Below are 17251 nucleotides of genomic sequence, written 5' to 3' on the forward strand. Positions count from 1 at the left end.
CACAAAGTGGACAGTGCTCACTTTATATTATTTTTGATTATCTTTTTTACAGTGCAAATATTTGTAATAAAAATAAATAGTATTTTTCAATTTACCTCATACAAGTACTGTAGTGTAATCTCTTTACCGTGAAAGAGAAACTTACAAATGTAGAATTTTTTTTTTAAACTTAGCTGTACTCAAAAATAAAACAATGTAAAACTTTAGAGCCTACAATTCCACTCAGTCCTACTTCTTGTTCAGCCAACAGTTAAGACAGACAAGTCTGTTTACATTTACAGGAGATAATTCTGCCCACTTCTTATTTACAGTGTCACCTGAAAGTGAGAACAGGCATTTGATGGCACCATTTTAGCTGGTGTTACAAAGTATTTACATGCCAGACAAGCTACACATTTGTATGCCCCTTCATGCTTTGACCACCATTCCAGAGAACATATTTGAAAATGTAGAAAAATATCCAAAAATATTTATAAGAATTTTAAATTGGTATTCTATTATTGTTTAACAGTGTGATTAAAACTGCGATTAATCGCAATTAATTTTTTTAATTGAGTTAGTTTTGAGTTAATTGCTTGCATTAAATGCGATTAATAGACCGTCCTAATTGTACTAGGAATCTTTGCTGTAAAAATGCTATTAGTTTAAGAAAAGCAGGTCCAAAACAGTTCTTCAAAGACACACGTGCATCTCAGCCAGGTGTTAAAGAGCTATCACCTGCTTAAGCCGCCATTCTCCAGCAACGGGAGGGTGTAAACAAAACATTTACATTTCATCACATGGAAGGTTCAAACCTCATGTCCACAACAAACTGTGTCACCATGACTCAGCAAGGATGTTTCCAGCACTAAAAACTGAATTATCAAGAGGGAGGAAAACACTTGACTTCATTCCTCCTCATGATATCAGTGAATACCTGAAGGACACAGAACTAAGGGGGAGAGGTGCCAGTCTGAAAGGAGACTCAGCCTGTGAAATTTACTGCAGTGTATGGTGAGGAAAACCTTTGCTTTGAATTCTGTTAGTTTGTTAAGGTAGCCATTAGCTTGCATTTTATCTTTTATAACCAATCCTGACTTTTATGCATCATTACTTGTAATCACTTAAAATCTATCTATCTTTCTGTAGTTAATGCACTTATCTTATTGTTTTATATTAACCAGTGTGTTTGGATTAAAGTATGTGGGAAACTCCATTTGGGATAACAAGATTGGTGCAGATCATTTTCCTTTGATGAAATGACGGACTTCCTGTGAGCTTGCATTATTCAGTAGTGTGCTGGGCAGTAAAAGACGCATACTTCATGGGGAAAGTCTGGGATTGGAGAACTTGCTGGTGTTGCTCTGCTGTTTAATTCATGAGTGGCTAGCTAGTAGCAGTCAATATTGTGCAACTGGGAGTGATTTTACATGTTAGAGGCTGTGTGAGAGCAGGCCAGGAGTGGATGTTCTGACTGTGAAAAGTATAAGAGGCTCCCAAGGCTGGAGAATTCAGGGGACACAGCTGTTCAACAGTCCAGACTGTACCCTAAGGCATGTCTCACACTCACATAAAAATATCTATTCTTGGATGTATGGAATACCCGTTTTTCAAAACACGATATATAGACTCAAGTGCAAAAGAGCAACTGAAATGAGTCAAAATACTATTTGTGTCCTTCTAGCTAAAAGTAGCTGAATGGAATTAAAAAAAAAAAAAATTAACCCCATCAGAGAATGTGTGTGCCAAGTTTCAACTTGAATTAAGTTTAAACCATAAAATTATAAGCCTCTGCTGAACAATATTTATAACAGAAACCTCACATCCCATCCTCCCTCCATTAAGTGTTGGTTACCCCACAGACATTACAACGATCATTATTACATGGGCTGTATTTGTTCTAATTTTTGATATTTTACTTAATAAAATATGTCTTAAAGGTATATCAGAAGGTATAATTTTTTAAAAGCACAGCTTCACTTTTAGCTTTTAAATATTTTTTCTTCTATATCTGAACAGAATTTCAAAATACAAAGTATTATGGAAAAAATTAAAGAAATAAGAACCCCTTTAAATCACTAACTCTTCTAAAGCCTTTCTGTATGTGACAAGTGACCTCTGAAAACATTAACCTGTAAATTATTTCTTTAGCCTTTCTACTTAAGGGTGAAATAATAATGAATACAATGTGCAGATCAACAGCATCATGTATTATACAGTTGTAATATTGTTATATTATTCAGCATTTAAGATGTCAAAATTGTCCTATTTGGTTTTATAAAAACCCAGTTATTGGATTGCTTAGGTTCTTGCCTTACTCAAAAATTATCAAATCATGCAAAACTGCTAGTTTAAACTGATCTAATTGTAAATCACAGAGAAAATAAAAGCCAGTTACTGCAATTTAACTGAATACTGTACAATTGTTTCCGAGGAATCTTTAAACCAATTCTTTAAGTTGTTATGTAGCGTTTCTATTAAAAGGTAAATCATATATTCCACTTGTAAGTCACTGAATTTTAGAGTTGGGTAGATTATGTTTAGAAAACAAAGCACCTTTGGGTTTGAAAATGCTGGGTGAAAGGCAGCATGCAAGGCATTAAGCTCTCTTACAAGAAACAATGAATTCATTTTGCCTAATTTCAAACCTGAGTTAACATCCTGAGTTCAGAAATGTGATTTGAACTCTAATGATACTGGGTTTCTATTCTGCTTAGATAAGACTGTAAAGTAGACTGAGGTAGTAATGGGGTGAAATATGGAGAATGGAACAAAAGAGTACTAACAGAAGGGAAACAAGATTGGAGTGGTGGAGAGAATAGAAGTAGGAACAAAACTCAGAAAAGAAAGCTTCTATAGTACTGCTTTTTGACACTTAACTGTGTCAGCTTCACTTTGGGAAAAGGGAGTTTAATCTCTTTCTCTAATACTTAGCATAGGCTTCTCTTTCGTTGGGGAAAAAACCTCTCTAAATTGAATCTCCATCCAAAAATAGACACACACACACACACACAAATTGGGGAACTGTTGGGAAAATCAGGAGAATTCCTATAGGAAATTTTGCCATTTACTTCAATAGGGTCAAGATTTCATCCATAGTGTCATACAAATAAGAAATTTTCTGCTCTCACACTGCCAGGCAAGCACGATGGAACAAAATGTTAGAGCAGTCTCACCCTAAGCTCGAGCACTGGTCTGTACACACTTCTATACTGTTTAACCTATCTACTCTGGCCAGCTAAAGCATTCTAGAGCCCCATTAGACAAGTGGCTTTTAAACTTTGTTGTTAGGCTACTGTAGGTGGGACTTTACAATACTAGCTCAACTGCAGACTTACTTCACACACAGGTGTTAGACACATATTTATAGTGTCTATCATTTATAGTGCCCAAACATACATGATAGTTCAGGTGTGCCCCAGCTCTCAAACTTCTGAAGATTAGCATATGTGGCTCGGAGGGTCAGTAAGTTTGGCCGCCCCTGTCATAGACAGATATCTATTACACATGTGGTCTCATCCACTAAGGCCTGATCCTTATAATTAGTCCCACTGCTTACATCTGTAAGTGGTTGGACCATGGGGCTTTATTTTGTAATTACCCTTTTCCTTGTCCTCATCCATTTCCCAAAAAGTTACCTTCTAGGCACCTACAGATTTTTCTCTTAATATTTATTACATTCTTTTATTAAAGACTGAAGTAAGATTTACTGGCCAGTAATAGCCAGATTGCTGCTTCTTCCATGATTTAAAATTGATACTAGAACTTCTTCATCCTGCAATACTAGCACCTGTCCATTTCACCATGACTCTTCAAAAGTAAATTACAAAAGTTTCGTTAAGGTATTCAGCAGAATCTCTTCAGATTCCTGGCTATATCATTCAGAACTGTTGATCTGTACATACAGACATTTTACAAGTATTCTATTAATTCCTTTTTATCCACAGCTATATTATACAGGCTTCATTACTTCAAAGTTGTCCATGCCATCACCTCATGTCTGTCCCCCAACTTTATTTCCTTCTTAAAAATAGTTTTTTTTAAAAAAAGCATTATATTTTAATAATTGATTAGGAATCTATAAATACTCTGCCTAGAGTAATTTGTTTCCTCCCTGGTATACACTGAGAAGTGATTCTTATTCCTAATTACAACCATTAGTTCTTTCTGGTTTTTGCTACTCTTATTTCCCCTGCAAACCTTACCTGACACTGTAAATTCATTTTTAGATTTCTCAGCTTTTGCCATTTCTAATGCCAGTACTTTTTTTACCCTCAGATCTTTGAAACATCCTTCAGAGAAGCGAACCCAATTAGTTTTCATTCCCCAAAAGTACGCTTTGTCAGTGGAACTGCTAGCTAAAACTTAAGTTCCTTAATTCCCTAGAATTTGCTTTTTTGAAATTTAGTACCCTTTTAATGCTGTGTTCTATGAGCCCATTGCTTGGAATGAATTTGAAAACGCTTCCTCTATTTTAAAGTAACACAAGCAAACTGAACTACCTCAACTATTTTTCCCCACTATGAACTCTACAATTAAATGCCAAACATCTTGTAACAGTTGTCATCAATTATTTCATCAAGCCTGGTACCAAAATCCTGAAGTATTTTAACCATTTTACAACACAAAAAGAATAGTGATAGAAGGGTAATAGAAACTGACCTAATTTAGCGTAAACATCTATTTGCTGAGGGTTTTTTGATAGCTGGTTTCCACCCAGTTTAGTTAGTTCTTGAAAAAGGTGGATTACACAAGTTATGCAGTCAGCTTTAATCAGCTACATAACTAACCTTTTGCTCTGTTTGGAGTTGATCACATCTCTGCTTTTCATGGTTAAGTTCTTCTTCCAGTCTTCCAAGTTGATCTCTAAGTTGTACAGTTTCTTTTTCCAGAGCAGTAGCTACCTTTAACAGCTCCTCTTTTTCTCTCATTGTTTTTTCAATTTTAAACTAGAAAACAGAATAAATATTCTTTTCAGGTGATTTTCCCCCCACAGTACTCCCCCTCCCATCAAACCATTAGAAACTAATGTGTGTTACTTTCCATCACATCAGTCAAGCACTAGACTAGTCAGTGCTTCTCAAGCTATCTGATGTGGGGGACCGGCAAATTTTTTTTTCAAATGTGCGCGCAGACCGGCAGCCAATGGCTCGTGGACCGGCACCAGTCCGCGGACCACCACTTTGAGTAGCACTGGACTAGATGACAACCAGCAGAAGCTAAAAAGTATGCACCCCTGGCTACATCAGCTTAACATGCTCTCTCTCTTCCCTAGTTTGTGAAATTTCAGAAACTTTGATTAGTACTAGACAACCAAATTTTGTTGTGGGCTTTACTTATGCTCACGTTTCTGTGAATTTTCCTCACCCTTCAATGAAGTATTATTGTTGCTCCACCAGTGCTAGCAACAGTGGAAGAGCTATGCAAGACCTAGAAGCAGTGTTTTTAGCATGCTATCATCTAAACCTGCCGTGAGAAGTTGTCTACATGTGGTACAGCAATGCTGGGTCGAACTTCACAAAATCCTGAATGCAGACATAGCCAAAGTGAAGGAAAGACAAATGAAGCATATAACAGAATTACAGACAGGAATTCAAGTGGGAATTTCTTTTTCTGTGATTCTGGTGACATGGAATGCAGACTGATCTGAATAGCCATTCTTCACCAGACAGCAAAAACGACAGGGAAGGTAAGCTACCCCAGCTAGATACCCTGCATTGTGTAAAGTCCCTTTTATCCCCAGTACTTGAAATACCCAAACCAACTTGCACAGATGACTAACAATAATCTAGATAGGGGCACAAACATGACATCTGAAGGCAAGTTAGAAACATCAATCAAATCTGAAGTATGGGGAGAAGATGTAGACTGATTTTGCCAATTAGTTCAAACAATTTCAACAAAGAAATTGCCTTTTTCTGTTATGAAGTAGTGACCACAAATAAAATGTGGGATTGTCACTGGGCACATCTTTGTAGGCATTTGTGATACCATCACTAAATGGATGCAATTGTGTGAGGCAGAAGATAACAGATCATTGCTTGGAGAAAATAAAAGATTTTTGACTTGCTAGGCATCTGGGTACTATGCAGCTTGATTTTCAGGGCTCTGCACAAATTTTTCTTTTTCTGCTTTAGGGCTCTTTCAGAGGGAACACAGATTTAAAAAAAAAAAAAAAAAAAAAACCCACAGGAACGCCTTGGATTATTTATGCAGTTGAAAGACAAGGAAGTGAAGCACAAAATGACACCTATAAATATAGCTACTTAACTTTTTATGCTATTCTCACTGCCATGCTGAGCACTTAAGTTTAAACTTGAATTCATGTATTTTACAAGTATCTTCTGCAACAAGATCCGCATTCACGTTTTAGGCATCAAAAACCTTTGGAATCTGCTTAGCTTTATATTTTTATATAAAGTTAATTCACCAAGTCCTACAGATAAAACCAGAAATAAATATATACAAATAAGAATATGGATAACGTTTCTGAGTTTGTTGAATCAAACCTCAAGAAGTCCAGCTTTTGTGGTCACCACCAACATATCAGAATTTCCTTCATCCTCCATTGTCAGCAATTCCTCAACAGGAGAAGAGGTTCGAAACTGAAAAGGGGTACTTGCTCCACGGATCTCACCCTTATGGGTTACATAACAGAACTGGTAAAATTCTCCATCATCATTTGGTAGATAGTATCCTAAAGAAAGAAAAATTAACATTTAAAACAGAACATTTGACATGGCAACAAACTGATCATAAAGAACTGTTGCACACAGTACACAATTATGATTCCTATATGTTGGATTAACTTAAGCAATAAAGCAAAACTAAGTGTGAATTATGGTATAATTCAATGTCTAAAAACTACATTAATGCAGAGTTAAGTTTTCTTGGTCGTATGTCATCCTCCTGAAGACCACTGAATTGGGCAAAACAAACATCTGAAAACTAGGAAATGCACAGTTAAGATTGCCCATGCAACCTTATCTCGGCCTCTTTCAGCAATACACCCCATTAATGCATGTACCTTTAAGCTGCCAAATCCACAATTGCTGAAATGTATAATCTCTTCACCTTCCTTTACAGCTCATTCACTCTTAACCACAGGATTCCATCTAACACTATTACAGGACAAAAGGGGATGGGGGGAAAGAGAAGGAGACAAGGTTGCCCATGCCACCTTCCCTTCTGGTCCCCTGGAACTGGCAGTAGCCAGTGGGAATTATCTGCATATATTCCAGGTGCAGTCAGTGTGTTAGGTGTACCTACACGAAATGGTGGCGGCAGTAGTTGGGCCTGCTTGGTAAATGTGTGTTTGTTATGTGAGGTTATGTGGAGGTATTTTGAAGTATTTGACTGAGTTATGACTAGAATATGAGAAAATTTATGTTTTGCATCCTCTCATCTGTGTGAGCAAAGAGAAGAGCTGCATGTGTATCTTCAGGATCCAGTAGGCAACACTGCAATGCAGAATTGTGTAGGTTGTAGCAGGGCATAGGGTTTTTATTACAAAGAATATTGTCAAAAAATGAAGTGGAATATGAGAGAATTCTAATGGTTTAAAGATGGTTAAGTGAACATGTAGGTTGAGATGGTGTCCTGTGAGTAAATGTAAGGGAGCTGTAAAAAGCAGTGAAGAGGTTCTTAAATTGTACACATGAGGTATTGATTCTGAGGAGTTAGCTAAGTGTGCAAGTATAAACCAGGATCTGGAACCCCCAAATTGTAGTGTGCCAAGGGCAAGTGTGACTGTGCTGCTATACGCTGCATTGAGGGATTTCTTGAAGAGCGTGAAGGGATGTGGGCAACCTTCTCCTTCCAGTCCTTTAATAGTGTTATATGGAATCCTGTGGGTGAGAGTGAATGGGTCATAAAAGGAGGTGACGATCTTATACATTTCAGCATCTGTGGCAGAGTAAACGTATGTCTGTATTAACAGAGTGTATTGGGGTATTGCTGAAAGAAGACGGAGTTATGGTTGTATGAGCAACCCTAAATGTGCATTTACTGGTTTTCAGGCATTTGAGTTTTCGCATCTCAGTAGCCTGCAAGGGGTAACATACCACCAAGCAACCTTAACTCTGCATTAACATAGGTTTTTGCCAGTATTTTCCCCTCAAAGACTCTTCGGGGTACAGGGAGGTTAGGGTAGACTTGCAAAGCTGGAGGGTCCAGGGTATTGGGGTGTGCTAGAAGAGCTGGAGGTGCACTGGGCTGAGCTGATGAGTGCAGGAGGTTGGGGTGCACTAGCAGAACTGAGAGGTGCCGTAACTCCCTCAACTGAGCCCCCAGCCTCTCTCGCCTCCCCTACCATTCATCACCATTTACCCCTTCTCCTCACTGCTACTGCAAACTCCTCTCCTCCTACTCCTCTACCCCCTAAATACCTCTCCCCAGAAGCTACCTCCCAGGAAGCATTCAAATGTTTATTCCCTCACCCCACTGCTAAGAAAACTTCTGCCCATGAGTCACAAACTGTAGCAACTCCCAGCCACTCACTCCAAAACTCCTTGTGTCTTAAATGGGAGCTTGTGATTAACTTTATCCTTAGTTATGTTAACTGAAGGGTAAATTCACAGCCCACGAGTCTCAAGGTGGTCTCCGAGTAACAGCCGTGTTAGTCTGTATTCGCAAAAAGAAAAGGAGTACTTGTGGCACCTTAGAGACTAACCAATTTATTTGAGCATAAGCTTTCGTGAGCTACAGCTCACTTCATCGGATGCATCGGATTATCTAAAGTGATCACTCTCCTTACAATGTGTATGATAATCAAGGTGGGCCATTTCCAGCACAAATCCAGGGTTTAACAAGAACGTCGGGGTGGGGGCGGGGGGGAAACAAGGGGAAATAGGCTTGAATAGAGACTGGGAGTGGCTAAGTCAAGGTAACCTAAGTTAACAGTATCCAATTTGCAAATGAATTCCAATTCAACAGTCTCTCGCTGGAGTCTCCGACACTTCAATCTCTCTGGTCATGCGATTACAGACATGAAAGTTGCGATATTACAACAGAAAAACTTCAAAACCAGACTCCAGCGAGAGACTGTTGAATTGGAATTCATTTGCAAATTGGATACTATTAGCTTAGGCTTGAATACGGCTGTTACTCTGAAACCTGTCACTTTAGATAAGCTATTACCAACAGGAGAGTGGGTTGGGGGGGGGGGGGGGAGAACACCTGGCTTTGTGCTGGAAATGGCCCAACTTGATTATCATACACATTGTAAGGAGAGTGATCAGTTTAGATAAGCTATTACCAGCAGGAGAGTGGGGTGGGGGGAGAGAAAACCTTTTGTAGTGGTAAACACCCATTTTTTCATGGTTTGTGTGTATAAAAAGATCTTCTGTACTTTCCACAGTATGCATCCGATGAAGTGAGCTGTAGCTCACGAAAGCTTATGCTCAAATAAATTGGTTAGTCTCTAAGGTGCCACAAGTACTCCTTTTCTTTTCAAGGTGGTCTGTGATTGATCCACTCATTAGTATCTCTCTGTTTAACAATACAAGGCAGCAGAAGGAAGCCAGTGGGGAAGGTGGGATTGAAACTCAGGAACCCTCAGTCTAATGACCACAAATTTGGATTACTAAGGCTACCCCGTGCCCCTGAGGCACACCAAACCTCAAAAGCAATCCAATTAACCATTCCCATTTTAGAGCACTTACAAGAGTCAAGCTCTAAAGTATATAAAATGGCGAGAATAGAAACCCACTAGTCATTTTTCTCTATTGGCATATGCACAGTGCAAAAAATGTATATCTTCTTAAATATTGGTCTCAATTTCGGCCCCCAGTGCCATGCACTACCTTGCTTAAAATTTGACAGATTGAGACTGTTTTGACCGGCAGCACCTCAGTAGTCTGATCTCTTGTGGGGGGGGAGGAGAGAAGAGAGGAGGAGGAACCCACCTAGAAACTGAATTTTAAATTTGATGACACACATTCCATATATGCCCATTATATATAGACCTTTCCCAATGCGAAGCAAGTAAAGGCAACACAAGGAAAATATCTTATTATAAAAAATATTACTTGTACAGAGATGAGAAATACTGCTGATTGAGAGCTGGCTTAAACAAAACTCCATCAATGAGGGATATCACAATTAACATTTCCTTCTTAAACTGCAAAGGTAACCAAAGAAAGGAGACTAGAAATTTAGATCCAAGTTTCTGTGAAGTCTCAATTTTTGACGGCCACGTGATCAATACATGCAACATTGAAGACTGTCAAGACAGAATGAAACCGTATAATGTGATGTTTATACTTTACCACAGAACTGCAAATATTAAACTACTTTAACAAGCCAATTTCTGCAGCTGCCCCAAAACTGCACTATTTTTCTTGTTATTAAATTTTGTAACAATATTATAAAATATATTTATATTATAGAAGGGCTGATAGGAGTTCTGATCAGGGCTAAGGCCTATCTGCTAGGCACTGAACACACAAATTAGTAGACATGGCCTCTGTCGCAAAGAGTTTATAACCTAAGAAGTCAATCAACATACAAAGGGTGAGGGAGAGAGAGACAATCACACAGATTTTACTTTAAATCTGTCTAAAGACACGTATTCAGGTTTAAGTGCCTTGGTCATTTATTTAAATTGCTCATTTAGTGATACACTGAAGGCAATGTAGGACAAAAGAAGTCTGCAACTTTACCATTTTCAAGTCTTTGTCTTTAAAGTGTTTTATGATATATTCACTATTGATTTTTGCTATTTTTAAGGACAAAGGACAAGGACTGCTCCTGCTTGAATGAATATAACTAGGAGCTGCCAAAAGACTTGGATCAGGGACTTAAAAGATTTAACTTTATTCAAAGCCTATAGGCATCATCATTTGATACTGAAGAATCAAATGAACAGATTTGTCTGGACTTTCCAAGAGAGTTAACACTCTCTCCTTTGTAAATAACCTGTAATAATGTTCATAGTTCACTTCAGAAGAATTCTGTTTTGATTACTTCAATGTAATCATTTGTTTCATACTTCTTCCTACAACTTGAAGCATCTTCAGTTAGGTAAATCCATATCCTGGAGCTTGGCAAAAAATAATCACTCATTTGCAGACCTGATCAGGAGCTTTTGCATTTACTAGTTAAAACAAGCAGCCACCATCTAGTGAATTCAACACTGAAGACCGAAACAGTAAGACAGGGTATCCAGTTTTATACAGAATCCCATTACCAGATGGCCTGCCCAGCTTCCAAAAACTTCTAGAATCTAGGAAACCAAGCTACCTACAACACTGTACATAACACATTCCTCTCTCTTCAGTATCCAGTGATGCCACACACTATTCATGCTCCTCAATGTCTCAACCCATTCTCCTGCTTAACAGGCATAAAAATAACCTTGAAGCTCTCACCACTTCCCTTTTAACTCTCCTATATACTTGGTTTTCATTCACCAATTAAATCAGAGCCCAGCATTTCTAGAAGCAAGACGTTATACAACGTAACTACTTCTGAATGACAGGTGCACAGAACAGCTCCTAGCATGACGACGGGAATGAAGATCCTCTCTTATGAGAAAAGGAGTACGTGCGGCACCACAGAGACTAACAGTTGCCACAAACAAAAGGTGCCACAAGTACTCCTGTTCTTTTTGCGGATACAGACCAACATGGCTGCTACTCTGAAACCTCTCTTATGAGAGGAGAGCTTGGCTTGTTTAGCCTAGCAAAATGAAAACTGAAAGGGGATTTCATTTTTCTCTATAAATCATGTGAGGCATAAATAGTTCTCCCCCATCTCTGTTGTTTAAGCTAAAGGACAATGCTGGCACAAAAACAAATGAATATAAACTGGCCATGAATAAGGCTACGGTTTTGTCACGGAGGTCGCAGAATCCGTGACTTCCAAAGACCTACATGACTTCAGCCCTGGCAGCTGGGAGCTGCAGGGTCCTGCTGCCTCCCAAAGCGACAGAGAGCTGTGAGGTACCCCCGCCACCTGAGGTAGCAGGCCCCCAAGCTCTCAGCCACCATGGGCAGCAAGGGCTCTCCGCAGCTCCCCAGGCGCCGCCACGGGGCAGGGGGACTCTGGCAGCTCCCCCGCCACCGCAGCAGGTCAGGGGGACCCCGGCACTCCCTGCTGCTGCCGCGGGGACCCCTGCAGCCCCTGGCCTGCCACAGGAGGCCTCAGAGCTCCCAGCCACCCCACAAGTGCCCAGTCCCTTCCTATTTTATCATGGATATTTTTAGTAGAAGTCTGGGACAGGTCACAGGCTTCCATGAATTCTTCTTTATTGCCCGTGACCTGTCTGTGACTTTTACTAAAATATCCATGACAAAAATCTTAGTCTTAGCCATGAATAAATTCAGGCTGGAAACTAGAAGAAGGTTTCTAACTATCAGAGGAGTAAGATTCTGGAACAGTCTCCCAATAGGAGTTGTCAGGACAAACAACTTAATTAACAAATTTATGAGTGGGACTGAATGAAAGGGTTGCCTGTGGTGATGGGGACAGGACTTGGTAGCCTTAGGGACAACAGGTCCTTTGCAGTTTGTGTCTTATGTTCCTAAAATCTCATGCTTCAAGTCACCTGCTGATCTCACAATACTCACTAATCATTAGAGCCCTGCGTGGATACAAAATTTGGATCCGTATCCATCCACAATCCACAAAAATGGTTGACGGATATCAGCATCTGCAGAAATAAAGTGAATAGCCGCAGATTTGCAGGGCTCTTACTAATCCTGTTCTTTTAAGCTGTGCGCACACATGGCTATACAGTAACGTGGTATCTACTGCACATCTCACATGGCTGGCACCTAGGCCCTCATCCTGTCAGAACCCATGAAAACTCCTCTCGGCACCAGGCACTGTTCACAAGCCTTGAGCCAGCAGGGAGGAGCGGTAAGGAGTGGGGTGCAGGAGTCGGGGTTCTGGAGGGAGTGCAGTCAGCACCTAGGTCCCGCTCTGCCTGCCAGAGCTCATAGCAGCTTCTCTTGGTACCGCAGAAATCCTCAAGCCAGGAGGGATGGGGGAGGCAGAGCTCAGGGGCACCATTTAGGTAGGGTGGAGGGGCAGGAAGGCTGTTCATGGTCCAGTCCTGGGGCACATGGATCTGGCTGCAGAGAGGCTGGCCCCTGCTGCTGACAGCAGTATCTAAGGGCTGGTGGTGTTGAAATGAGCCCCCAGCAACACGGCTCTGCCACGCAGCGGGAGGGATGGGGAGCTGTGCTGCCATCGCTGCTGGGGCGGTGGTGCTCCGGGTTTTGATGTTAACTCCCTGCCTTGGATCCCAGGGGAAGGAGAGGAGTACAGCTGGCTGTGGGGCAGAGAGAGGAAGATCCTAAAATCTCTCCCCCATAAGAAAGCCCTTGAACTAGCATGGAGGAGTAATGAACAGAAAGGGGAGGAGCTGGCGCTTCTGGGAGGAAATAGCAGGGGGGCTCCCGGAAGGAAAGCTCGAGGCTCCTACCTTCCTGGGTTTATAACTTTGGATGGTTTTCAACTCTAGAAGTCTTGAAAGTTAATAGGTACTCAAACCACTGATATGTATGCCTGTATATCCAATATGTATATGTATTACTGAAATGTCACTTTACCCTTTTCAATGCAATACAATAGAACGCTTTTTTAAAAAAAGAACAAAGGATAAAATTGTAGCGCTCAGTGGACTTTGTAGCCCACCCAGAACAAAGAAAATTTAGAGTGACCATTTCTCACTAACAATGTTTTTCTTTTTTACATAAATAATTCTGAGATTTGCTGTGACTGAAGGAATATCACCTTACTATCAAATGCAGAAGAGTCCTATGCTTTGGGACCTGGTCTATGCTGGGTACATTATTCCAAATTTCTAAATAGTTTTAAAAGTAATTCAGTGACCCAATGTTAAAATCAGTTGGAGCTGCAGTAAAAATGGTTCTGGCCACCAGGGCATACACTGTGACCCCAGCACGTTTTAAAACTGGTTAACCCAAACCAGTTTTAAAACCAATTAGAATATTTTGGAAAATTTCCCCAGCATTGACCAGGCACTGGAGAGAACAGAATCTCAACAGTGCAGTTCTTCCAAAACACCTAATTGCTAAATCTAAAATATCCTAAAGCATGCTGCACAAGATTCTTTCCCATCCAATAATCTTGGCTAATTAAACTCCTATAAATTTTAATGAGCTCAGATTTAAAATATTTTCCAATATGCAACTGGGAAATAGCTTGAATGCTAGAGAGGTTAAAATCTGGCAGGCTTTATAAGAATGATGGACTTTGAACAAGGGAATATAGCAGATTAAATTTTATTTGAAATTTCACTGCTCATCAGGGGATTGGATCACACGATGGACTGGTAATGGATATGGATCCTTTTACTTTTAAGTCACTGGCACTTTGAATCTACCCAACTCCACAGTCATTTCCATCCAATGGCTATTTGGGACTCTGTAAAAGCAATTGGTGATCACTATTTAGTTCCTAGTTGACAGGCTTTCACTTTAGAAAAATCTACCCTGGTAACTGGGTAAAATATTAGAACAAAATGACAACTGTTCAATAGACAAGGTGGGTGAGGTAATATCTTTATTGGACCAAGTTCTTTTGGTGAGAGAGACAAGCTTTCGAGCTTACACAGAGCTCTTCTTCAGGACCTGAATCTTGTCTCTCTCACCAACAGAAGTTGGTCATATAAAAGATATTACCTCACCCACCATGACTCTAATATGCTGGGACCAACATGGCTACAACTCTGCATACGATTTTTTGACAGACTGAAATGGACTTTGGACCAAAAACTCTTGTCTTGCCATTAAATGTGACCACTTCAGGACAATACTGGCAAATTTGTTTAGGGGAAGAGAGGGAGCCCATGCTGTACCCATTTACAGCTACATTGGAGTGCAGATCAATCACTTTTAAGAATGAAAAAAAATGAATAGCCATATGAAGGATTCTGGTCACAGATCATCAACCATCAGTATTGGGTACTGAACATTACATTACTGTCCTGTTTGTAGGAAGCAATACACAGCTGACTGAAGTTGACTGTGGCTAAAAAGGAGTGCTGTAAAGATGACTACATTTCATTAAATCAAGAGACTGCTAGTTCCAATTAGTGCAGCTGCCATTTCAGGTTAGTGAAAAGAAAGCTCTTTCCTTCAAAGTTGGAAACTGGGGGTTGTTTTTTTTTAAACAGTAAAAATAAAAGTGGTGATTTCACAATTACATAGTTTCTACAGACTGCAGTCCTCAGTTAAGAATTATAAAAGTATATAAAACAGATGTGCACAGATTAAATTCCTAATTTCCACTGAAATCAATGGACGTTAGGAGCCTAAATATTTTTGAGGAACTGGGTCTTGGTTCTCTTTGCTGCTGTTTTAAATACCTTTGAGGATCTGAACCTAACTGCCTTTCAATAACTTATTAGCCCAATTTGTGTGTACATTCTTTAACAAGCTGCAAAAAAACAGATATATTGTTATTCATTCTGTTCTTACAATATCAACAACCTTTTAGAATGGTATGTGGTATCTTGTATTCTTTATCACCATGAGAGGGCACAAAGTAATAGGTCATGCCACATTGCCACTTCACCATTTCCAGCTGTGCTGCACCAGTCTTGTGTGTTCTGCTATTAGTTTAGAGAACACAATTTGACCACTAGCACATCAAGCAGTACAACATGACTGGGAAAACAGGCCTCAGAACAATGAGTGAGGAGGCCACAAATAAGACGACAAAAAAAAAACCTGAGTTTATACTACTAAGAACTCCTAAAAAATCATGGAAGGTGGATTTTTTGGGAATTTTCTAAAGAAAATGACGGTTTACATTTTGATACCAAAATGGAGTTCTTACCATTCTCTTCCTTTCATTTCTGTTCCTCTAAACTTCACAGAAAACAAACCCTATGACCACATATAACAAGTCTACATGAGTATGTAAACAAATTTAAAAACATATATTTGATTATTGAAATCTAAAAAATATTTATTTCAGAACTTTCACTGATGTAAAGAGATGCCAAAACTCAAAGGTATTTCAAAATATTCTAAACAAGATTCTTCAAAACTTCAAGAGAGCTATGTTTCTCCAACCATTTAAAATTACCTCTTGGTAATACAACATAGATTAAAAATACTAAATTACAATAGATATCATGGAACTAACAAGCTAACTAATCAACCAAAGCCAGTCAAAAACCTTGTTTTCTGTTGCATTGCCCTATCTGTATTTTGTCTACATGAAAGTTCTTTGGGGCAGAGATCTGTCTTGCTATATGTCCAAGGGTTTTAGCATGCTTTTGGGTGACTGATAACTCAAAGAATAAAAATCTAATAATTCAGCCTCAGAAACAAGACGTCAGTAGCTCTAGAATGTGATGTATTTTTCCTTAAGCACTCCACACTATCTCAGATTTTAAAAACAAAACTTCCCAACTGTTTGGACTATTTGCATAACCTTCAGTTTAGGCATTAGACATAAATGCTGCTAGTAGTCGGTGATAGACAAAAAAAACCAAACCCACAACACCACACCACACCCCACAAAGCTAGCGATATGCAAATGCAAGTAACTAGATCCTCAGCTACCAGTCAAATCCTCTAAAAGTGGATGCGACTTTGGTTGTGACTCACAGAACCTGTCTAAATCCTGAACTGTTTTTTAGTGGCTTGAGATAGAGGGCATGGGACTATAAAGCATCCACACACAAGTACTCAAACTTAAGCTGAATGGAGATATTTTTCGCCATATAAACAAGCAAAATCAGAAGTTGCCCAAGAGCGTCTCTAAAAGGGAGCAATCTGAGATTGGATACATTTATGGTACTGTGAGAATCCTTCATGGAAGAGTCACTGTCATTTCCCTTCAGATCAGATACACCTAGTGCATGGGCAGGTTACATAAATGATCCTGAATTTTCTGCTGGAAAAGTAAAAACCTAAGTTGTATTCCTACTCCTGAAATCAATCCACACAGCTCATATGATGTTTTGCCATCTCTCCAGCTCCAAGAATCTTCTCCAAATCTTTGAAGGATAAACACTAACACTTCACTCTATACACTGAAGTCACACAGTTGATGGCAACACACCACCACTCTGTAAGCCATTTTTCTACATAGTGGTACATTATTCAACACTTGGTCTTGTAGTTAGAACCATACATAATATTTGCCTCCAAAGCAGCTTTCAGCAACACCGGATAGCTCAAACTGTCATTCTTATATTATTGTTCAAAATCTTAATTCTATACTTAACTCAAAAGCACACAGATGTAACCACCCCTACTTCAAGCAGTAATCACATACCCATCTCTTC

General features: G+C 39.5%; 1 protein-coding gene and 1 long non-coding RNA gene across 3 annotated transcripts in view; one reads left to right on the forward strand and one right to left on the reverse strand.

Annotated features, from left to right (window-relative positions):
- TAX1BP1 (Tax1 binding protein 1) overlaps positions 1-17251 on the reverse strand; it is a 98017-nt gene that overhangs the window by 53076 nt on the left and 27690 nt on the right. For both annotated transcript variants that reach the window (XM_037890503.2, XM_037890504.2), the window contains exons 4-5: positions 6489-6676; positions 4770-4928 (exon numbers count right to left, since the gene is read on the reverse strand). In XM_037890503.2, coding sequence (XP_037746431.1) covers positions 4770-4928; positions 6489-6676 — 347 coding nt within the window. The remainder of the gene's footprint in view (positions 1-4769; positions 4929-6488; positions 6677-17251) is intronic.
- Positions 823-6451, forward strand: LOC122464704. The gene is made up of 2 exons (XR_006288982.1): positions 823-993; positions 5379-6451. It is a non-coding gene; the product is annotated as an uncharacterized LOC122464704 (long non-coding RNA).

Source organism: Chelonia mydas, chromosome 2, assembly GCF_015237465.2.
Source record: "Chelonia mydas isolate rCheMyd1 chromosome 2, rCheMyd1.pri.v2, whole genome shotgun sequence".
NCBI classification, from domain to species: Eukaryota; Metazoa; Chordata; order Testudines; family Cheloniidae; genus Chelonia; species Chelonia mydas.